The sequence below is a fragment of the Rhipicephalus sanguineus genome, chromosome 10, assembly GCF_013339695.2.
Source record: "Rhipicephalus sanguineus isolate Rsan-2018 chromosome 10, BIME_Rsan_1.4, whole genome shotgun sequence".
Classification (NCBI taxonomy): domain Eukaryota; kingdom Metazoa; phylum Arthropoda; class Arachnida; order Ixodida; family Ixodidae; genus Rhipicephalus; species Rhipicephalus sanguineus.
In genome coordinates, this window is record NC_051185.1 from 89,159,717 (window position 1) to 89,183,801 (window position 24,085).

Here is a 24,085-nt window from a genome sequence, read left to right on the forward strand (position 1 = left end):
TTGCAACGCAGTTTCAAGCACCGGCATGGCTATGAGGTAGAATACTGGGCTCCGACGCAGAGGGCCCAGATTCGAGCCTCGTTCCATCCTGGAACTCTTTTTCTTATTTCGTTTTTTTTCTTATTTCGAGCGACAGTGGTTACGGATACCGGCGGTGGCGGCGGACAATCACGGCGTCAAATACGGTCCTGGATGTGATCTCATAACAGATTTCGCTGTAAAACTGGGCACCACGAAAAGATCGGGCATGCCATAAAGGAGGACGCTGAGACATTGCCCAGACAAGGGCAAGACATTTCCGTTCTGTAAGAGAGCAGTTGCGTTCAAATTTCGAAAGAACACGCCTGGCGTAGACAACGCGATGAGTTCCTCGTTTAGTTCGGGACAAAACTGCCCCGGTGCCTTGACCACTAGTGTCTGTGCTAACTTCTGCGGTGGCAGCTGAGTCAAAATGAGCGAGAATAATGGTCGCACTATTGCCGCAATGTTTTTAACAAAGTGACGAAAGTAGGAGCACAGTTCACGAAACTCTATTTTATTTGTTTCAGTATACTGCGGACAAATATTTTGGTCAAGATGGAGGGGCAAAAGAAACATCAAATCAGTGGTAACAGTAACAGTAAATATAAGAAGAGTGTATTACCAGCAATATAAACCGACACATGAAAAGTATGAGGAAGCCAGTGGAACAGCAAGAATACAACACCTTGTAACATTGCACGCTGAAAAGAAATTTTTCATGTTTTAGAGCAAAATCTTCACTTGAGGAAATCTCCTGGGGTAGAGAATTCCAGTCTGTGACTGTTCTGGGAAAAGAGCTGTGGTTGTAAGAATTAGTTCGTGTAAATTTGAGTCCTAATGAATGATCATGTTTACTATGGGTTTTCGTGCAGTGGCTGTATTTTACGCAGCATATTACGTTTAGTCTACATTTTCTCGGCATAATTTTGTAAAAAAAATGTAAACGGCTCACTTCGTGTTTCTAACAAGGGAATGTTGTGTAATTGCATATAGTAGGAGTGTGCCTTCTTCGATACTTGTTAAATATTATTCTTATTGGCTTACGCTGTACTTCGTGAAGGTGGAAGAAAATATGTTTTGATGTAAAAGGACCACATATGACTGCCGTATAATTTAGTTTAGACAGAACAAAAGTTTTTAGGCCGAAGGTTTTGTGCTGGAGGGGACATCTTTTTGACCTCCTTTTTAAAAACTACAGTTTATGAAGCGCTTTAGTACAAACACCTGATATCTTTAGTACAAATACAAATATCTACACTACGAACATCATCGACAGGGCATGGAACGGGGAAGTTGGTAACAGCACGTACTTTTGCTGGGTCTAGTCGGACAGCGCAAGCGTCAGCAAGGTGGCTCAGCATGGTGATTTGACGAAGACCGCACTAGCACTTCGGGTAGTACAGCTGGAGGCGAGCTCATCGAAACATTGCTCGAATGATCTAAGCAGCGTGTCCATCATGTTCTCAAAGGTTGCTGGGGAGTTGAGGGTACCGAAAGCATGTCCTTCAATTGATAAAGGCCGTAAGGGGGAACGAGTTCGGTGTTCTCACAATCCATGTCGTCTCCAGCAATTTGCCCGTAGCCAGATAGAAGAGCACGGGATGGAAAGGAGGCGGGACCATGGAGACAGTTTAACGTGTCGTCAATCCGTAGGAGAGCGTATGCCTCCTTCCTGGTGGTTTTCTTTCGGTGCCGATAATCTATGCAGAAACGCCAGGAGCCTTCGTTGTTGTTTACTAATACGACGGAGGAGGCGCAAAGGCTAGGTGATGGGTCGATGATGTCTCTCGCAAGCATTTTGGTCACTTCTTTTCAAGCGCATCCCAGATGGTAATGCCGATGGTGAATGGGTAACCACTCAGCAGTGTTGATTCGGTGCGTGGAGTTTAAATCTGGGCCAAGGGTGGATCACAGATGTCAAAGATATCGCTGTTTGACACAAAAGCCCGGCAGGAAACGAATGCCTAGTCAAGGAAAAGTCTTCTTCCAATCATTCTCTGAAAGATGGCGTTTTGATAACCTGGTAAACGTCAGACAACAGCTTGGTTAGGAGCAGTTATAGATACAACGTTGATGGCAGTGTGTTGGCAAGTGATAACTTGTAGGGCAACACTTGAGGAATGAGGACAAAATTTGAGGCCGGAAAGAACACAAGTGCCGGCTATTGTTGCTATGGCAGTAACATTGCACTTGAACCATGCGTCAGCAATGGGTGCGACAATGCAGTCGCTGTCATAAGCTGGGGAGGGAGGGGGCGATTTTACACATACTTACGTGAAGGCTTGAGATGGAAGTCTAAAGAAAATGGTGAGGCTGAAGGGGCTGCCGGGCGTTTAGCAAGCCTCAAATAGAGGTGGAAGATCGAGGAAGAGTATGCCAGATGAAGAATAAGCGACGACACAGTGTGCCGAAAGAAAGTCAAGACCAAGTATGAGGAGAAGTGGTGAGCGAGCAAGGACGGTGAAAACATACCGGTGTGACGTGCAGCAATGCTGACCCTACCAGTGTGCATTCCAACCACCTCAACAGTACTACCACCGGCAACACGTATTACCGGCGTCGTAGACGGTGTCATAATCTTGGGCAGGTGGCGACTTTTACATTGCCCACTTTTACTTCAAGAATCCTGTGGTGTGTGGGTAGCGTCAGTATAAGGTTTCAGGTGATGGTATTGTTGTCGCTTCAGCACAAAAAACTGTAATATATACTTAATCGCCTGCGAGCGTCCAGAGGTCTGCGAGGGAAAGCGGCGACGCTGCGGAGATTGATGGTGTTGCGGTGGCGGGGAGCGGTAGTAGTGTCGAAAAGAAATAGCACCAGATGTGAAAGGCTCGTAGGAGGACGACCAGTAGAAATTAGTACTGCTATGGCTGAACGTCTAGAAGGGGTAGGTCGCACGTAGGTAGAGAAGGTCTAGTGGGCTGGGTGTGCTCATCGGCGACGGCAATATCCGTAAATGCGCCCAGACTAATGACAGGAGAACCAGATGGGCTGAACATCAGATGTTCTCCGCACCGCAGGCTTTCGGAAGGACAAACTAGAAGGAAACGATTGACGAGTATTTCCTCGAAAGTAAAACTGTACGTTAGAACAAGTTAGTGGGCAGGTAGGTGGAAGACCGAGATTTGAAGACGCCTGCCTGGCCACAGCTTGATATGTGGATTCCGATAGATGCGTTGTGTCATTGGCGTTCGTTGTGAAAACGGGTGGTGGAATCGGAGCAGCAGAGACAGCTTCGGTCTCCCGATAAACAACGCGTATGAAGATGCTATCGGTTGGCGGCTGAAGAACGGCTTCGCATGACTAACTCACATGGGATTAATGAGAACTAACAGACTATAATGCCAAGGAAAGTATAGGGGATGCTACTTGTAGTAATTAAGATATAAATGTGAAAAAGTAAAGTGGACGAAAAAATAACTTGCCGCCGGCAGGGACCGAACCTGCGACCTCCGAATAACGCGTCCGACGCTCTACCACTGCGCTACGGCGGTGGTTATCCTCCTGTCCACTTTATGGGGTATGTACACGTCAACCTAGGAGTGTTAGTCAGCGCCGATCGCAGCCATGGCGGCGACCGTCGAACACTATTTTTCTGCCTGTTGCCAGAAAAAGAGGAAAACAAATAATGCGGCCCATGCACGGCTCCAGTATAAGTAAATAAATAAATAAATAAATAAATAAATAAATAAATAAATAAATAAACACACATCAGTAACAAACCATTGGCTTTGCATTCAATTTCATCTTGCATGATTTACGATATTTGATCAGTGCCAACTCTTCTACTGGAAACAATGTTCTTGGTGCGGCGCATTCTGGCAAGGCGACAAACTCGAACCGCCGATTTCCTGTGAATCTAAGTGGCGCTGTCACCACTGAATGGATAATAAACTTTTCCTAGACATACTTCATGAATACAAATGTCCTGTACTCACCCGCATGAAGCAGCCAGCGGCCGCATTTGAACCAGCTGAAGAGGAGAAAAACCAAGGCCAAGAGAGCGAGTCCCACACCCTGGACGACGCCTGGCACACAAAAGTACGTCTGAAGTTGCACCTGCATCGCGACATTGATACACTGTAGTGCGCTGCAACCTTAACAGGCTGGAACAAATTGAGGCAGCGTTCCTAAAAGAGTATGGGTGATAACTTATTTACTTGCTCTGATCTTCTTGCTTAGAGGTCCTGCATGTGTGGAGAGCCCGCACGCGCAGTCGAGACACAACCTCCCAGTGAAAGGTTTCAGGGACTTCGGATGATGACACTGATTATTATCTGTACTGGCGCTGCCATTAAAAATGCGACGGCGAAAAGTAGCAGCTGGACTGTACGTTATCATGAGTTCTTGTATGATCTTTTACACAGCAGTATTTTCGCTATGCCTTTTATATAATATATATATATATATATATATATATATATATATATATATATGTGTGTGTGTGCGTGTGTGTGTGTGTGTGTGTGTGTCATTTCATACCAAGTGTCCGAGACGTGGTGCTCGCACGTCGCAGCTTTTGGTTACAAAATTTAGGCATTTTTCGTATACCCCATTAAGTATTGTGGAAAAATATTTTTTCTCGAAACTTTTTTCAAGACCGTGGCGCCCCTCAAAGTTCGCTCGCTATTGTCAAACTGTTTCTACAATAAAAATGCATATAAAATCTATTTTCGCGTGTTGAGCTTCGAAACAGCGCTTGCGCTACTACAGAGGTTCTGCGTAGTTGTGCTATTTACAATTTCGAAAGTTTTTGCTTAGCTGCGAGCTACGTACCTTCAAAAACTACGAAATTCTTCGAACTTGGCAATTTTTTTTTCAGCTAACTCCTCCTCACCCTAAGCAATCTTAATATTCGTCTGGTTTTCAGGAAAGCGTATTTTTGTTCAAGAATGTTTAGGGCTGTAATGGACATCAAATATCATCATTCCTCCTTGTGTGTGTCGTTTTGCTTTCCGCGCTGCTTACTTACATGGAGCCATACCAACTGGCCCAGCTATCTACACGCCTTAAAATATTCCAAAAAAAAATTGTGAAATTCGTGAAAATATGCGATTTGTCGCACAGTTAACCATAATTTTTGTACTGATGCCGTCCAAGTAAAAATGCTCACGATGCGGCGTTTGATAGAGCACTTCATCGCTAAGCAATGAATAAAGTCTAATCGAAGCATTTTTTAAAGAAAGATAATAATTTCTGATGTTGCCCATCAGAACGCGACCAGCATTTCTTTGCATTGCCACTTCGCGAAGCAGCTGACACTCGTCACAGAAAGCGGCAAGATGCGAGATATATGTCAGCGGCTGGAGAGCGCTCGAAAGTCTTGTCGCTTTGATGTCAAGGCTACGAGCAATGAATTCGATCTGCAATGGGAGCTTGCTTGGCGGGCCCAATGGGAACAATGAACGCCGGTCAGCAGCTTACCGTATCGTTGGCACATTCTGCTACAAGGCCGCAAGCCACAAAAGTAAAAGAATAAAAAATAGTCCTTTTTATATCCCCTTCAGGCGCAACGTCCACATATGTGGACGCCACTTGTTTTTGCCAGTTTTTTGGACTAGTCGGAAAGAAAGGGCAAGATACGTTGCGCATAGCATCAATTGAACCTTCTGCATAGTCAATGTGTCTTGACTTAACCTCAATGTGCTAAGAATGACCATAACCGACCACTTTTGTGAAAGCACTGCGATGTTCGACGGGCTGTTCGACGTGCCGCATTCCAAGACCAACGTCATAAGTATTATTTTTCTCCGCACCAAATGAGCACAACCAAAAGCAAATCGCGCATGCATTTTAAGCCAACACTTCCCTTATTCTTATATTAAAATGGCACATGACTGACTGCAGGGTAATTAAATATTCAAATATCCGCTAATTAAGAATAATTAGCAAAACTCGCACAAAACAGGGTATTACTTTATTTTCTTTCTTGGAATGTAATATTGAGTGCCTTAGAATCACGTTGTGCGAATTCGAGACATTTGCAGACCATGCATCATAATTTGCGCCTGAAGGGGATATTTTAGCCATGGTACCGTATTTTCGCGCCATATTTAAAATAAAATTAGTAACTTCAAGGGTCAGCAGCCTGGCCAGATTCTTTCAGTTTGCATTAGAAGTAATAATGTTAGCGGCAATATTAGCTGAGCACCTAGATTTGCGATCTATCCGTCCTTAAGTCATTGTGCTGCTCTCTAAGGTGCACGCTCAAGCAACGAGCCGCCTACCCTATATAAAACATGCAGTAAAGTGTACGAACGTTCTACAAGATGCCTCAGGTACACTTCACAAATTCTTTCTGACGCTGAATTTTTATGTGTGTGCGTATATGCCAAAATATTGAATATCGAATCGAATAGCGTTCTATTCGATTTGTAACTCAAATCGAATAGTACATGTTAGAAATACGGAATGTTATTTTAATAATAAGCACTCATGAAAAAGCCTCGAAGGAACGAAACGTTAGAACGAAGAGGGGTAACGTTTCTTCTTTTGCTCATTGAATTGCCAAGCTCCATGCAGCCCAGAGTTCTACGGGGCTATCAACGCTATCTTGATCGCATGCTGAAGGAGTTTTCGTTCAATACTCCAGTGTCACCGAAGCCACAAAGTTATCAATGCACTATCTTCATCCTGCCAATAATGATGTTTACTCACGGACATTGTTTGATATTTATATATTAGTGTTATTGAAAAGCTGTTAACAAAGTGTCACACTGAATATTGTAGTAGCCACTCATGTATCTCAACCTGCTGTTACAAAATATGTCTAAGCCTGTAGTTGCTAGTGTATACGAGCTTGCTTCAATTTACCAAATTCTGGTATTTTTTTGTGAGTTAAAAGTCATCCTAATGCTCTTTTGTTAAAGCGAGTGAATATTTGTCTCAAATATGATGCTATGGAATTCTTGGGCTGTTTTAAAAATGATTACATAACCATTCTAGGACTCTTAGGAAAATGGTTGCATTATTATTCGAAAGCTATTCGAATAGTATTCGATTCTTATTCGTATTCCATTCGGTGTCGTCGGTATTCGATTTGTGTTTGACTCTGCTAGAAAATTTGCTACTCGCACACCTGTATTAATTTTCCATGATTTAGATGCACACTAAAACCTCGTATAGCGCTTTTTTGCTAATAGCACCGCAAATGCGCAGGAACCTAACTGGAGAACGAAAGGCGAGCACAAAACGAGGAAGGAGGTACTTCCGAAGTATTTCGCTTATTTAGGCTACATGCGCTCTTCCGCCACATATTTCAATGCCTCGAATAAAGCCATCATGTGAAGCCTGTCGACGGGCACCTTGTGATCCCGCTTATCGACCACATCGTGCTAATGCTTGAACTTTGCAATTACAGCAGTTGCTGGCACCCTGAGCAGAATAACCGTGGTCGGAGAGAACCATGAAAACGTAACAAATTGTAAACTGCCACGTTCTCGTGGTTGTTATGCAGTAACAGTGAAATCACTTGTCTCTAATCAAGTACTTCCTCGGCGCCGTGCTAGGCTCAAGCTTTACAATAAGCAACAGTCAAGAAACAATCCAGAGCCAATAGTTTAGCTGACAAGAAAATGGCGGTTCTGATGCCGGTCCTGGACCACCATGTCGTCCCACCGCTCCACAAGAACATGTGCCCGACGCACTACATCGGACGCTGCAGGAGATCAGCGAGCGACATTCAAAGAACATTTCAGAACAGCGACGAGGTGGTGTACGTGGATGTTGTGCGATACCGAGAAGTAAGGCGTGCCCACGCGATCGCAGTTGTGTGCTGTACGGGCAAATACATCGCGAGCGCCACGCTGTGGACGGGACACACGGAGGCGGCCGGAGAGGCCGCGATAGCTTTTGCAATGGTCACGGCGCCGGAAGCGCGCGGTCGTGACTCGCAGGTGGCCGTTCCCGGCTTCGCGTGCGGTCGCGTCTGACGGGAGGCGGCCCGCATGCCTCAAACTCGCTATTGCAGCGGGTGCAGCGGCGAGCCTCGACAAACGATTGCCTTTATGCCGTAAAGCATTTCAAAACCGAAAATACCACGGTCTTCCTCCTGTGCACCCCGGCTCACACCTGCATCCCGCGTGCGGGCAACCAGGCGGCCCACGCCGCTACTCGGGGTCCATTTCACTCACTGAGCCACGGCCGATTCGGTGGCCACTTCCACCCCCGAAGGCGGGGCGATGGCAACATCATAAACACAGCCACCCGAATGATCATGGGACGACTGCTTGACAAAATTAAGAGACATCATCCAATATTACAGAGTAAACAGATGCAAATACCAGCCGCCACATGGCAAATAAACAAAATAAAGGCGGAAGCTTGGCAATTATTACAAACACAAACTTACCCAAGCCTTGGCGATCCTACGCGTATGCTATCCAAGGACGCGTGTAAAGCGTGCAGGGACAGAGCTATGCTGTGGCACGTGCTTTGGGAATGTGTCGGAAAAGTTAATATCGCTGCCGCCGCTCACTACGAGCTCAATCGTCCCGCCCCCGCTGTGGTCGCTGCTGGAGATCGCCTTCGTCGGCGTCGTCGCCGCTTGGAGATGGAACCCACCAGCGACAAGCTGGCCGACTAGCTTTTGGTCATCCGGCAAGCCGGAGATGCCTCCCGGGTCCAAGGACTACAGGCAGTCACCTTAGGCACCGCCACCAGCATCGACGGATGGTGGGATGACAGAACAGGGGTTAATCCCCTATTCGCCCGCATCGCCTAAATAATGTTTATTCATTCATTCATAGTGGACCAAAAAGTTGAGATGTGAGATGCCTCAGTGGTAATCTAACATTGATGCAGATGAAAACAAATGCAATGATGCCGTTGTTGTATGTGGCAAATATAGCCATCACTGCTGTTTAAAAGCACAATGCCGAGTGTGCGCGTCACTGAATCGTGGTACGCATGACAACAGTACGCCACAGGAAGCATTTGACATAATAAAGATGAACAGACCAGTTCCCTACTCACCGGCTTCGAGCCACATAGCTGATGCCGGAACATTTCACTGCGAGTCATCACCGGCCGATCACACCCGAAGTACGGCACGCACCAGCTTTCAGCCGCATCACTCCAGAACAATGCGTTCCTGAAAAGCACACCAGATACATTTAAAAGACCTACGAAACGACTTCGTCCTGATCCCCTTTAGAAGTGCGTATCGCTTTTGGAGAACGCTTCTGAAGAAGGTATGTTAGCCGCACTTTTCTAGTTTCGTCTCTTTTTTTTTCAGTGTTTAAAACTATATGCTAGATTAACTCGGACAAAGTGAAAGCTCTATGCGTAACATGGCTCATTTGAATACTGTGGGAAATGAGCTTTGTACCATTAAGGGTGGTTACATGGGCTTGTTGGTTAGTTATTATCTAAATCGTCGTAGTGCGGTGAAGGACACGGAGACACAGAAAAGCCACGACCGGCTTCACACGGCACGAAATTGTTTCAATTGCAGCGGCAAATCAACATTCAAGAACGCCGTTATTTTTAATAACAGTAAGTGTAAAATAACGCGGTTGATTATAGAAGCCCGTAGCATAGCCTTCTTTGTTCATGCACGCGTCTGCAATCCGCCGATTACCTTGTGTAAAAAGAGATCCAATATTTCTGTACAAGGTGAATCATCATTTTTGCATATTGAGAGGGCGCCAGCGCCAAATCGTAGCGGCGAGTGCCGTAGAAGATTTACCAGCTAATGCGCATCCACAGAGAGGCATTCATCTGGTTGCGGTAACTCTGGGCTAGCGAAGTATTGCTGCCATACAACATGAATTTAAGTACATCTTCGTAACGGACATGAATCGCGATTATAGAGATTCCATCAAAAATGGAGTATGGGAGCGCCTTCATTGTTAACGCACACGCTTCACCAAGCGATTGCAGCAGCGCCACATCACGGTTAGTCCATAAAGCGCTGAAACTCACCGATAAAGCCCCGTTATTAGGGATGTGGCAAGTCTTAAACACGCCACATAAAGACGCAGTAGAAAGCCATAGCCTTTCAGCGAACCATAGAAGATTTATAACTGATGACGTAGCGCGAACTTTCACACTGGACAAGAGAATGTGGACGAGAGAAGGACAATAGAAGGTGAATGATTTGTTTGTTTTTCGCATTTAGTGATTATATATGTGTACGCTCCTCGAAATAAGCCTTGCTGGAAGTAAGCGCTCGTCTTCGTCCCTTCTACTGTCCAGTGTGAAATATTGCGCTACGTGATCACATTAGGCGCTCCACACAGACGCGTAGCGTCTGTGTGGAGCGCCTAACCCAACCACCTTGGCTATGCGGGTGGCACCTGACGGTAGTTGCGGGGTGTCACTTTGTGTCCCAAGAGTACGCGCGGCCTACTATAGACATGCAGAACTGCACATATTGCTTTAAACGAAAAATTATATCGCAAAGCGCCTTTGTTCTGCCTGATGTTTGCAGACCCGAGGTTATCACTTTTTCATGTGACCGCATATCTAAAAACAGCCACAAAGCGTCCGTGGTTTATTCTTTAATGATCGTGCGCGTATCATCAGACCAAACCCGTCATTCTTTGGCATCGAGATGCCGCAAGCGCCCTGAGGCTCAGTGCAAATTCGGTTAAACAACAGCACTCTTCAGCGTTGCTAATCGTAACACACAGGTCTGCATGTCTACTAGGCAACGCCTGCTCCTAGGCAAAACACGTCAGACAACGCCAGCACCGCAAGGTGTCGCCCCAGAGATTAAAGCTGGCTTCTCGCATGCTCTACATTGACTTGGACTGGGCATAACACTGAAGAAATTATTATTCTCCTATTATTAGGAGAAGAAGATTCGCACCTTGATGCGGACGAGCAAGAACTGCTTGTCGGACTTGTACGCAACCCACCGAACACCCTCATGCAATTCGTTTTGGAGGTAATGACGATCGAAAACGAACTTGAAATGCGTACCAGGCAGTTCAACCGGCGCATTCCCACGAGGGCCTACAGGGGGGTTAAAGCGCTGCAAAACAACGACCTGCGCAAGACAATCAGAGCAATTGTGCAGGAGGAGATGAGTAAATTGCTGCCATGCTCGCAGCCTCAAGTGGACCCGTTTGCCGACGTCGTACGCAAGGAAATCCAGATATCTGGGAGCACCTGAACCAGTGTAGACTGTGCCACAAGCGATAAGCTACGCTGAGGCATTCCGCCGTACCGCTTCCCCTCCGCGCACACGTCAAAACGCTGCACCGCCGTAGTACCGTCGCCAGACACCCCCGCCGCTACCGTCGCCATACCATCCGCCTTTTGGCCAGCGCTACACGCCAAGGAAAGCCGACGTTTGGCGCGCCCCTGACAACCTCCCACTGTGCTACCACTGAAGAGTAGCCTGGCATACCTATCGCCGGTGCCAGTACCACCAGATGGCACAACGTGGTTTTGCTCTCAACGCACCGCGTTGACAGCGTGGTGAGCGGCCACGCGACAACGCCATTTACCTCGGCGACACCTAATGAGCATATTGCCGCGACATATTGGCCGCATTCAAATAGCGCGCCGTCAACATGCGTATCCGACACTGCGCGCCGTATCGTAGTGCCGCGCAGCGACCATCGTGGCACGAGCACCTGGCCGGACCGGGCTCGCATACGCCACGCGCTCGTGTGCCTCTCGGGGGAAAAAGAAGAGGATAACGGCTGAACGACATCTTTGGTGTTCGACTGACGCGCAGTTTTACGACCGCAGTGCCTTTGAGTTGTGGGCACAGGTTCGCCCTTAATAAATACGTTTGTTTTATTAGCCTTTGTGCTTCAGCATCGCTACATTATCGAGGTCCGTCGCGTTCGCCGACGCAGTGATGCTACCGGTCCTCTCAGCGACGCCCGCAGTACAGTGGCCTTACCCGTGGCCGTTCAACGAGCCCATATCCGGAAAACTAAAGGCACCACCCGATGCAGTTGCGGTTGCTGTACGACGAAATACCGAAGTTTTTTCGCCTCCGAAGGCGACGCGCGTCAACATCTTAGGAACATGCCGCAAGCCGAACATAGGCCTGACGACCAAACTTCGCGGTCGGAAGAATACCTGGGGACGCCACTGTTGCGACCGGGGTTTAGATCCGTCCCACCGCTGCAACTTGTTGGTGCGGCGTAGATGTTCCGTCGGGCCTGGACTCCATTTGGTAGCGTGACAGAGTCGCCGGGTTGAGGAACTGATGCTAGCAAGTTGGCCAAACGAAAACAAGCAGGTTTACTGGCACTTTTTGTACACTTGTTTACAAAGTGAAGAGGTAAGTGTTCAGCGACGAGCCAACTGGATGAGCCTTTAACCCAAGGCGCAGAGCCCTTTTTCTCACTCAGTACCGTCGTTATAACCCCTCAGCCTGGCTTCTGGCTTGTGGGGTCCGCCGGGAGAACAGGATACTCGGGCAAGTTCATCTGCCTTTCCCCAAAAGGGCGGGAAAGCGTTTACGGCGACTTAATGGCTCCTCTCAAAACATACAGCACCGGTCGGCACCACAGCATACCATACGAAATAATGTCAAAGTGGCCCATTGTGAATACGTCGCCAACTTTGACATCTCTCTGCTAATCCATTGTATCTCTGCCGCCCAACGGAGCTCGTTCGAGGCCTTTCCCATTGCTGGGCGCTTCCCGTCATGGGGAGTCCGTTTCTGGGATGGTTGCATGTGCTCCAGTAGTGTGACAAAACATCGCCCGTCCATTCTCATAGTCACCACGTCGCCACCGACGGACCGTCATAACACCACGTAGAAGCAGCGGAACTAGGCGGCACAGCTGTGATCCGCCGCCGCGACCTAACCGCAACGCAAGACGAGAAACTGGTGGTCTCAACATTCTTATCGACGGCGGCAAAGACACTAGAGCCAACTATTCCATCGTCAGTGGGCTCTTCCCCCTGAAGTTGAAGATAGTTAAGGTCGCCTGGGAAGACCCCGAAATCCGAACCGCTGGAGGCTATTTAATAACGCCATCTGGAGTCTGCACAGCAAGAATCACTATCAGTAATCTGACTTATCCTGTGTTCTTCGTATTCCTGCAACATTACTCCAGGGACGTCATACTGCGCACAGACTTCTTAAACCGTCACGGCGCCGTCATCGAATGCGAACCAAGTCGATAACTCTATCAGCGGACAAAGCGACACCGCCGGATACAAAGCAATGTCACCATGCCTTGAACATCCTCGAGCATGATGTCACCATGCCGCTTCGCTCCGGCGTCATAATTTCAGTCAGCGCCAAAAAATCTGAAGATGATGCGCTGTCTACGTATGTGTCAAATTCACAGGCCAGAATTCCAGGGCACTCAATGTTGCATACCAAGAAAGAAAATGGAGTAATGTGTTATTCTGTTATGCATCTTTGAAATGGGCAGCACAAAAACAAGAATACGAGGAAAAGTACAACACACCACCGTTTCTTCTCGCAACTAACTTTACTGGAAAGAACACTCACTATATGAACTTTCCCCAAGTACCGCGTGCTCTTGCATCATTCATAGCCAAAACGAGAAGGAAAACCATGTGCTCCTGCAATGATTAGAAAGGGTTACAAAACCGATGATCACATGTACACTTTTTTTACTCTGTAATGAAACGATTGAAGAAAAAAATCATCTTTGTAACCGTTTCCAATCTTTGCAGGAGCGCACGTTTTTCCTTCTTGTTTTGGCTATCAATGATGTAAGAGCACGTGGTAATTGGTGAAGTTTTAAATAGTTAATGTTCTTTCTTATAAAATTAGTTGTGAGAAGGCGCTCTGTGGTGTGTTGTACTTTTACTGTTGTCTTTTTTTTTTGCGCTGCCCATTTCAAAGATGCACAACCAATTCTAACTTGCCCAAATGTCAATTCTTCTGCAGTACATTGTTATTTTTTTAGGGTTTCAATAAATAATTGTAATTATCACTCGATTAAATACTTCATTATTCTGCAGTCAGTCATGTTCCATTTTGACATAAAAAAAGAATGAAATCACAGGCTCCAAATATATGCGGAATGAGTTTTTGTTTCATTCATTTCAAGAAGAGAAAAGTAATACTTTTCACGTAGGTTCCGCAGCGCGGAAGGTCGAGTGACCCGTCGAACATTGTAGTGCCTTCACCAAAGGGATCGACTGCAATCATAAGAAGCACACTCAAGTTAAGTCAAGGCATATTGACTATGTAGAAGGTTCAACTCGTCTCATGAGCTATGTATCTCGCCGTCTTTTGGTCATAGGTTGACACAACTAGCATAAACAAGTTGCGTACACAATCATAGCCTTCGCCCCTGAAGGTGATATTGAAGGATTCAAACCTGAAAATGCAGAGCTTACGCAAAGTCTGGAATTTTTTGCGAACGTCTGTGCATTTGCATGGAGGTAAATTATCGCCTTCGAGATTAGTGTCCGGGAACTGGTTTTCAGTTTCCAGTGTTTTACTGACAAACTAATCAACAACAACAATAGCTGCTACTTCGGAAGGTCCTGACGAAAATACGCGGACCCCCGCCAATATTTGAGCACGAACGGAGCTGCGGTAAGCGCGAAATCGATGTTAAACAAAAATATGACCGTTCTGGCAACGCAGTTTCGTTAAGAAACGCACAAAGAAACTGTGGACTTATTTGATGTCTGGAGCCTCTAAGCATGACGATAGAACGTTAGCACATATAGGAAGAAAGCAGGCAGCTCGTGCACTAAGAGTTCACACCTAAAACAGCGAGAAAATTCTTCGTAAAGCTGGCATCTTTCACGACAACCATTTACACGCGTGGCGGTAGCACACAATAACGGATCGTCCAGCTTTCATCCGGGCTCTTACGTCGGCCGTTTCTACAGAGTCACGCGAGTTTGGAAAAATATCCATTCGAATCATCGAACTAACGCTAACTTCTTTCTCATCCAACCCGGTGTCAGTAAAAAATTCTGGTGTCAGTCGCTAGCATCACTGAAACACGCTAGAAATCACACCCACCGCTAAAAGTAGTTAAAATCCAGCGCTAATGTCCTTCTCGCGTACTGTTTGCTGTAGTTTTACTTCCTGCGCTAAAAGCAGCTGCCCTACAGTGAAACCCATGGAAGTGCGTAGCACGAGCACCAAGCGATTAGCGCTGCTCTATTATTGGTCTCTGTCTATCTCTCGCAAGAGCAGAGTGACCTAGCTCACTTCAGCAGGAGTTCGTAACACCGGCGCCGGCGAAGCACTGGTGGGAGGAGCTTTCGCGCACCTAGCGAGGCGGTGAAGCCCTCTCTTGCGTCTCCTTGCGCGGCGCGGGTGCCAGCCACATTTTTCCGAAGCGTTTTTCGCAATTTTACCTGAGTGTTTCGTTTACTACTTGCTTATTGCTGCAAATTTTAATATTTCAGAACTCGTGTGCTTATATTAACCTGGTTTTGAGCATTCCTAGCCATGTTCTAAGCCTGTATTGACCACTTGATTGTGAGCGTGACCCTGCCACATGGGATGTACGGACGGACGACAAGCCGGTCCTTAAAGTCCTGGGCACTTAAAGATCTTCAGCGTAAGGGAAAGTGCCGGCAGCAGCCGTCGAAGCGACCTTTGTGCTGTATAACGCTTCGTCCAAACCGAGCTGCGAAAAGAGCACGTGCAAAGGCATGGGCCATCTCCTCAACCCTGTAAAAATAAAGCACGTAGTTTGCGAAAGCCACCTCGCACTGACAACTGACATGCAATGAGTCGAATGGGCATAAAATCCACACAGTTTCGTATTAAGCCATTCAAAAGCTCAGTACTTGACCACTCGTGTTTTTGCAGTTTGTGCAACCAACGACCGGTCACCTTGAAGTTTACTTACCTTCGAGCCAAGCGAGAATGGCGTTTGGGAAGCGGCTTGGTAAAGACCCTCTCGCTGTTCTGCTGCCGAAGGTTTACAAGCTCTGACGCGTGCGCCACCATGTGGATGATGCTCTCCCAAGTGCCGCAGTTCACTTTCATGCCCTGCACCCACATTTGCGCACCTTCATCTTTGGGAATTGACAATTCTTAGCACTAGCAAAGGTAGGATGGCTAAATTCTCTTACTAACTAGCGCATACGTTTAATTACCCACTCATGTTATAATTGCTTACATCTGTCATAAAAAAATAGGTGACTGGGTCTAGAACGGTACATCAGTGGGTGTAGGTAGTTGCTCAGCGGCAGACGACATATTTTTTTTTCAGTTAGGTTACTTCACGTACATCATTTAATTATGAGGCATGACTTCGCGCGAAACTGCCGGTTAAGCTTGACGACCTGAGTACGTTTAGCGGGCGAGAAAAGGTAAGTGTCTTGGTGTTTTGCATTTTGCCTCCAGCCTTATGCACCGCCGGTACGGGTAAATCAATCAGCGTCCTAGATTTTAGCATCGAATCGCATTAATCGTCGACACAACCCCTAAATGGAGGCAGTCATTGCATGGATTTCAAGAACTGAAGCATTCATGCCCTTAAACGTACCAAGAAAGCACGGCCAATATACCAGCGGGTCGGTTGATGCGCCAGCGAGCGTGGGTTGTGGTCCAAGGACCAAGTTACAATCCAGAGTTCACAAACAAGAAGCGTATATTCGCAACTCGGGCAAGAACAACCACTTAGCATGTAGAGGCACTCGCACTTGCCTGGTTATGTCACAATAACGCTAAGTTGCGTCTAAGAGAAGCTGGGACATTAATCGACTAGCGCTGCATATACAAACTAATGTTTTATAGGATATTCCAGGGTACTAAATGACTTTTTATATTCACCTGGCTTGTTCACGGTACCGTCCACGGCGAATGGTCCACGGCGGTAGCCGCCTTGTTTGATATTGTGTGATGTCTCAATTTCTCAGTCTTCGCAGCTGTGGCGCGTGCGCCAGGATGGATGGCGCCGGATGTCTCGGCGGCGGCCCGATCATATAAAAATAAACTAAATGCGCGCGTGGCAATGCCCCCCCCCCCCCCCTGAAGAAGCGTCGTCCTGATGCTGCAAGCTAGGCATGGAAATACAAATTGATGCCAAAGATTTAAACAACGTTCGAAATAAAGTGACACAGTTCGTCAAAGCCCATAATAAGGTTTAGGGCGCACTACGTGTACAATCCGAGGTATGTCTTCAAGTTGGGGTCGAGAAGAAATCGTAGTCCAGTGCGCCGATACGTCTAGTTAACTTGTATGGCGCAAAGCACCGTGATGGAAGCCACGTCAGCGTATCAGCGTCCAGACTCACAGACGATCGCAGGACTGGTATTCAACGAAGCGTCGTTGAAGCTTGTAACGATGGCTGGCGGTTAAATGTTGGCTCTTGAGGCGCATACGGGCGAGTTGCCTGGCTTCTTTAGCGCGTTGAAGTTATACTGCAACGTGCAGATTTTCCTCGTGGCTCACGGTCGGCTCGTGGCTGGAGGTCGGCAGCACAGCATCAAGTGTCGTTGCTAAGCTCTTTCCTTACACCACCTTGAACGGCATCATGCGCGTTGTTCCTTGCATTCTGGTGTTATTATTACCACAATTCCTTTTCATTGCGCAAGGGAATCTGATGACAAAGAGCGCCAGAATAACTATCATGTTACGGCAAAGTAGTAGTCCAAAAATTGTTATTTAAAATTAATTCTGTACGGGGCAGTTTGTATAAAACATATGACATAAATGCCGTGTGTTTAAAAATGAATGCTATAATTAATACAAAGCCATCATCATTGGCTGTAGTCTCTAATGGTAAATGACTCAGGGAAGTCCGAGTCCTCACTGTCCCATTCTTGCCGGAGCAAGAACTGCGAGTGCTCAGGCGTACTTATTTTGGCAACAGGCAGTGCCTCAAATCTGAGGCACAGCCTTGTGATCGGGATGGAATGATACAAAATCAAAAAACAATTGACTTCTGCAAGATAATTGGGTCGGTGATAAAAATAACTTCGGATGAGGTGGCATATGATACAGGCAAAGCTGCCTAAAAATTTCACTCGCTCACCGTGATGTCCTAGGCATTTAATGACGAAATGCACAATGTATACACGTCGGTGGATAAGCACCTGTGAGAATATGTTTATGAGTGGCGTGAGTGTGGTCTATCCTGAGCCATGCAAAGGTTACTTCGGTGAATGAGTTCAGTTTTTGACGGAGTATATTCGTTAGTTGCGGTTTTACTAGATGGAGCTGGTTGTCAACTTGCTTGTCCTGTCGTCCACTCTGGCTCCTCCATTCCTACTCCCATTTATTTTCAATAAAGTTTCCTCCAAGTGAAGAGGAACGCTATAGCGGGGCATCCTCTCACTGGTCGCATTCTAACCAAAGCAGGTAGAACTTTCTACTTTAGTTGCGCTGAGCAAAATGCACGAAAGATTAGCCGAAAAAGAGGCCAGGAGATGTGGTGCTCGACTGTTTGACTAAGGCTGTGGTGGGCTAAGGTGCGCCCACAGGCCTTTACAGAACTTTATGGGGTCACCGCTCGAGACTAGTACCCAAGAACAACCGAGAGCCAGACCGGGGCGCTCCGCCACCCTTCACGAATAGCCGGTGGGCTTCCGACTAACCCGGTACGTACCGCATTGGAAGGGGACGCTTTACTATGTAGCCACCGATGTGCTCCAAAATCTGACGTACGGCATTTTCACATTCATTCAGGCCTATCGTACTGTTACCTATATATTCTTACATATTTTTTAGATGCGAAGCAGCTTTTGCGCTAGGCTATGTCCGTAGTTTCATTGGCGACAGTCCCACCTAGCATAGCCATCTGAGCTCGCGCCAAGAAGTCTTCTTCCTCTTGTTCTTCCACCGCCTTGATGATGATACGTGCAGAGCACTTTAGGGGCCCGGGCTGCCGTATGCTGTCCTAGCTGGTTCACATGGTTCCCTTTAGCGGGAGATGGTGTAATTTTTTTACCTCCTTTGTATACACTTATTTCCGGGAAACACTCTTCTGTCACTTTTTTCGGCCAGGTTTCATATTCCGTTGCACTCTTGCTGATTAATTAGTTGCCCTTATATTAATTCTGTTATAACACACTGTACCTTGCTTTGTAGTATATTTTGCGTTCGTTTTTTATGTTCTTGAGTTCGGTTGCATCTTCTGCCCTAATCGATGTTTTACTTACGTATAGTTATCTCTATAATGTATTCGCTGTATTCCCTTCCCCCCCTTACACAGAGACCCACGGGGACCCTGCAAGGTACTGATAAATAAATAAATAAATAAATAATAAATAAATAAACACAATCTCCTGCTAAAGGGGACCATGAGGCGATGCGAAGTAGCGCTTCGGCATGTCGAGTCCGCGTTTTGGAGGGGGAGTGTAGAGGAGGAGAGGAGAGGGGAGTGGATTGGGGAAGGGTAGGGAAAAGGTGAAGAGGAGGAGTGGAGAGGGTTTGCGCATGCGCAGTAAGGGTGGTCACGCCGCACACCCCCGGTTTGAACTCCGCCACAAGATGCTTCGCATCTAAAAATGGAACTTCAGATACGTTCCTAGCTTGCTCTGCATATTTTGCTTAATTCTTATTATAGTGTAAATTCTTTCGAAACTTTTCTGTGGCAATAGCTATTAAATAAGCCGGGTGTCCACTATTCCAAAGCTTTGTCGCTTCTTCCTGGATACTGTCACTGATTTTGTGGTCACATGACCTTCTGACTGCCTGTGCTAAGCATGAGGAAGCAAAGGCTCTCTTTACATGTTTGGTGTGATCCGAGCCGTGCAAAAGCGGTGAGATATTGCTCCTAGTTCCATGTTCCAAGCAAGTATGAGACGCGTGGAAACTTAGCTGCAAATCTTAAAGTTGGAAGTGGTTGTTACATCGCGTATTGACAGAGAAATCGAGTCGTTTCTTTCTCTGTTCTATGTTCCGCGAAACACTCATGTGGGAAACAAATCAAGATATCATCCCCGTGACGGAAGCATTTCGGCTAGAGCACAAGAACGTTCGTCCACAAGAACCTATCAGCTTGACGTTTACCAGCTTTCCCACAGTAAGCAGTAGCTTATGAACAGGTCATCCTTTCATGGCGTGAAAAAAAGATGCTACAATATAAGTATCTACTTCGGCTGCTTCTATTCAAATGGTTTTGATGGCAAACACACAAAATCGACAAGAGAACGTCGAGCCATTACGACTGTTTTTCTCCAACTAGCCTAACTCACAATGGTCTGATTCTGTTCATTTATCCCACATTGTTTTCACACATTCCATGTTACGGAAGCTTTAGAAATGAGCTACAATTTCTCGTCTCACTCACCAAGGGACCTTGCTTTATCCTCATGTAGGACTCAACCTCTTCCAAATCACCTGCTGGAAAACATAAAAATCATTACTTGTTGGAATTGACATAAATTAAAGAAGCACTCTTCCAAGGAAGTCATCAGCGTCAAAAAATGAGGAAGAATAAAACAGCCGCTCAACGCATGCGCACGCATTTCTTTGTGAACTGATACCGCGGTGCAAAAACTCGGATGCAACCGTCCCTGTAGGTGCCTAATTCGGGACATGTAGTTGGTCTGTACCCTTAACCATTTCTCTCGCGTTGACGAGTATATTCGGCATGAGATTGTGTACCAAACTGACCGATGACGACTATACCCATCGTCAACAGAAATTGGTCCCACTTGGACCGAATGAGCAATGACGACTATACTCTTAACGGTTGTGTTTCTTGACGCTAGATGGCTACACCTGTCCTTATTATGTCATGCGGGTCTCGACTGTCATTGCATTGCCATTTTTCATCGTATAGCCATGCGGTGCTCTCTTTTTAGGCAATTAGTGAAGTAAAAGAACTAGACTGAATCAAAATAATGGTGGCTTTTTGTTCAGCAATAAAATCTCTACAAATTGGGCCAAAAAATTGCGGTAAAGTTTGGTACAAGTTTCTCCGTTTCTAACGCTAGGGAAAGGGTTACTAGTGTTAGGAGGACAAGAAAATTCGGCAGCTCCCACGCACTGCGGGAATCGATTTCGTACAAAGCAGTCAGCGAGTAGCACCCTACGCCGGATTTTTCGCTTTCAGCCAAGTGTTGCATACCAAGTACACTGGAGTGTAAGAGATAGCTCTTGGTCCGAAGTAACGTTGGCACTCACAATAAAGCAAATGTATCATTTTCACCGCCCCGAAGTGCACGCTACGGTGCGCTGATGCGCAAGTTAGGTAGCGGTCGTACTTTTATACCAAAATGGATAGCCAGCGCTGCAGCCTCAATAGGCGTCTTGGCATGACGCTAGTGTAGGCTTTTTTTGTCATGTGGTGTAAAGCACTCGCTTTGTTTTGTGTAGAACACTTGACCGCCATGCAGAATGCGTAGAACTGATTCCGGCTCGAGCCATTATTTTTATTCTTCCCTTCCAAGGGAACATTTTATCCATCGATAACATCTCGCCGGCACCGCATTTTCTGATACACGGGCTCCTTCACGCTGTCGCGTTAATATTCCAAAAGCCTGCGCTGATGTAGATTATGAATAACATCTGGTGATACCCGCATACCACGGGGCCGCACGTAAACGCTGTAAAGGAGATCTTGACGTCCAGGGCAGGAAAGTCACTTTACTCGTGACATGACCTCTGAATCGTATTCCTCGTATATTCACGTCATCCTATGCCAATTTTGGTATGTACCAAGCTCAGGACACGACCACGAGGGAGTCAAGACGCAGGATAGATAGATAGATAGATAGATAGATAGATAGATAGATAGATAGATAGATAGATAGATAGATAGATAGATAGATAGATAGATAGATAGATAGATAGATAGATAGATAGATAGATAGATAGATAGATAGATAGATAGATAGATAGATAGATAGATAGATAGATAGATAGATAGATAGATAGATAGATAGATAGATAGATAGATAGATAGATAGATAGATAGATACGTTCAAAATCCTTTTGGTTCGGTAAGAAATTCTTCGAATTTAAAATTGCTTGAAAAATTAACAACAGTGCCAGTTTCTCTTGTGACTCAGTGTTCAAGAAAACATCGCTCACAGCAGATACATATAACTAAATTTGGGTTTCGCGTGCTAAAACCACGGCATGATTACAACGCACACTTGGGGAGGGCCCCGGAAATTTCGACCATCTGGTGCTGTTTCACGCTCTCACAACGCAAAGTACACGGGCATCTAGCTCTTCGCCTCCATCAGAATGCGACAGCCGCGGCCGAGGTAGAATCAGCGACCTTCGGGTCAGCAGCCGAGCATCGTAACCACTGTGCCATTGAGGTGGACCAAAACACATACTGAAGGATCTATACATAATTGTTGGCGTAAAGCGGTGGTCCTTGCGTTATTTTTCACATGAGTCATTTCAATACGTGAAGCATTTCAAGCGACAGTCTGTTGGGACATTGGTCTTTGTAGCTACTCAAGTCACAGTTTCGCCTGAAGGGCGAAGCAGTGAACGCCATAGCAAGAAATTGGAATGTCACAGGAAGAACGGCAAGCAGGTAGAAGCTTGCTGCGCGCTACTCAAGCACAAATGATGAAGAGAAGAAAACACGCAAGGCGAGCGCGAACTAACAACTCTCACAGCTCGACACTTGAAGTGCGCTGCTCAAATACAAAGAAGGACGCACAAAAAGAGCGCACAGGTATAAATAGCACGAGCGCGAACGGTCACAGTTGTTATTTCAACTAGCGCCTACTTTGGCTCTTTTAGCTAGCAGCTCACTTCTTTCGCAAACGCGGTCACTGCAGTGAGCAAAGTGACATTTGTGTGTTGTATAGGTTTAACTCAAACATCGCGGTGAATGCGCAAGAGTTCGAAACTCCCCCTCAAGAGATAATCGCGCGAGCATGGTCAACCGCGCCGTGTATGTCAAAGTACAATTCGGAGGCGCACATCCAAACTCAAGTGAAACACTACAGAGTTTTAGAACTGGGGACCCAAGAAATTTGCGAGCCTCCAGGACGCATGCGCAAAACGCAAGCCACCCTCGGACTCTTGCGCTCGCGTTTTCCCAAGACCCTGCAGCGCCTTACTTGGGGCGGCGAACAAAACCGGAGAGCGCGTGACCTCATAGCGAAGAAAATAAAGATGGCGCCACATTATCAGGGTATTGCAACTGTCGCATTCAATGATCTTGCCAGCCATCAAGAATCCGGCTAGCGTTGCTGATGTTGTCACAACGTGTCAGCGCCTCGACCAACTCGAGTCTGTTCGCCTACAACCGCACAGTGACGCAACAAGTTATAAGGCGGACTCAGACCTACGAAGCATGATAAGGGCGCTCATAGTAGAAGAATTACAATAATTGGTTCCTCACTTTCTTCAGTGTGTCCCAATCAGCCTTCGGCAACGGCCTTGTGTGGTGCTATCAGAGAGGAGCTCGCGTTATTGACCCATTAGAGAAACCTGCATCCCACGGTCTTTAGCCTCCCACCAACATTCACACAAGTTGCCTTCGCACCTTCAGGGAGCGTGGACGCGACGTTGCCGCCACCGAAATACGTGTCGGCTGCTACCGCGCCCCCCGTGAACTTCCCATCACTGCCGCCTGAGCCCTGGACTGCCCATCTGACTGCGCTACATCCCGGTGCACCTGACCTTATCTAGTACCCTCCATGGCGGTCGTCACACGCCCTACGTGCTATTATTGCGGCTATCACGGCCACATCTCACACTTTTGCCGCAAGAGCCAGCAAGACGAGCGTCGAGAGTACGACACGTGACTTTTCCCGAAGGAGCCTTTTATCAAGGCCGCCGTTGTCACCTCCACGTCGGCCTCCATCTCCGCCCGCATCGAGTGAAGTGCGCGATACTCATCGTAAACCAGACGCTGTTCACCTTCGCCCTTCCTTCGCCCCTCGTCTCCGCTTCAGCCTGCCTTCCTCAACTTTGACTATCGTCCAGAAAACTAAACGATGCAACTTGTGGAGGAAAAACTGCATTCAAATGTAGCACTGAAATTTCTGCAGCGCGCCCGGGCAACATGATTTCGGCAACAGTTGACGGTGTACACGTGCGTGCTTTGGTGGACGCTGGTGCTAGTTTTTCTGTTCTTCGTGCTAGTTTGTGCGCCCGTCTCAAGAATGTCAGGACGCCTTTCGATGGACCTGCCCTGGTTACAGGGCAATAACATTTGCCCTTCCGCTCTATGTATTGCCCGCGTGCTAATTGATGGTATTCTTCTTT

At 46.8% G+C, this 24,085-nt stretch overlaps 1 protein-coding gene across 1 annotated transcript in view; it reads right to left on the minus strand.

The window, feature by feature from the left end:
- Nucleotides 1-24,085, minus strand: part of LOC119372218 (saccharopine dehydrogenase-like oxidoreductase) — an 88,089-nt gene that overhangs the window by 16,432 nt on the left and 47,572 nt on the right. Inside the window, exons 5-8 of the mRNA XM_049420151.1 lie at nt 20,190-20,239; nt 15,798-15,940; nt 8,995-9,112; nt 3,960-4,080 (exon numbers count right to left, since the gene is read on the minus strand). Coding sequence (XP_049276108.1) covers nt 3,960-4,080; nt 8,995-9,112; nt 15,798-15,940; nt 20,190-20,239 — 432 coding nt within the window. The remainder of the gene's footprint in view (nt 1-3,959; nt 4,081-8,994; nt 9,113-15,797; nt 15,941-20,189; nt 20,240-24,085) is intronic.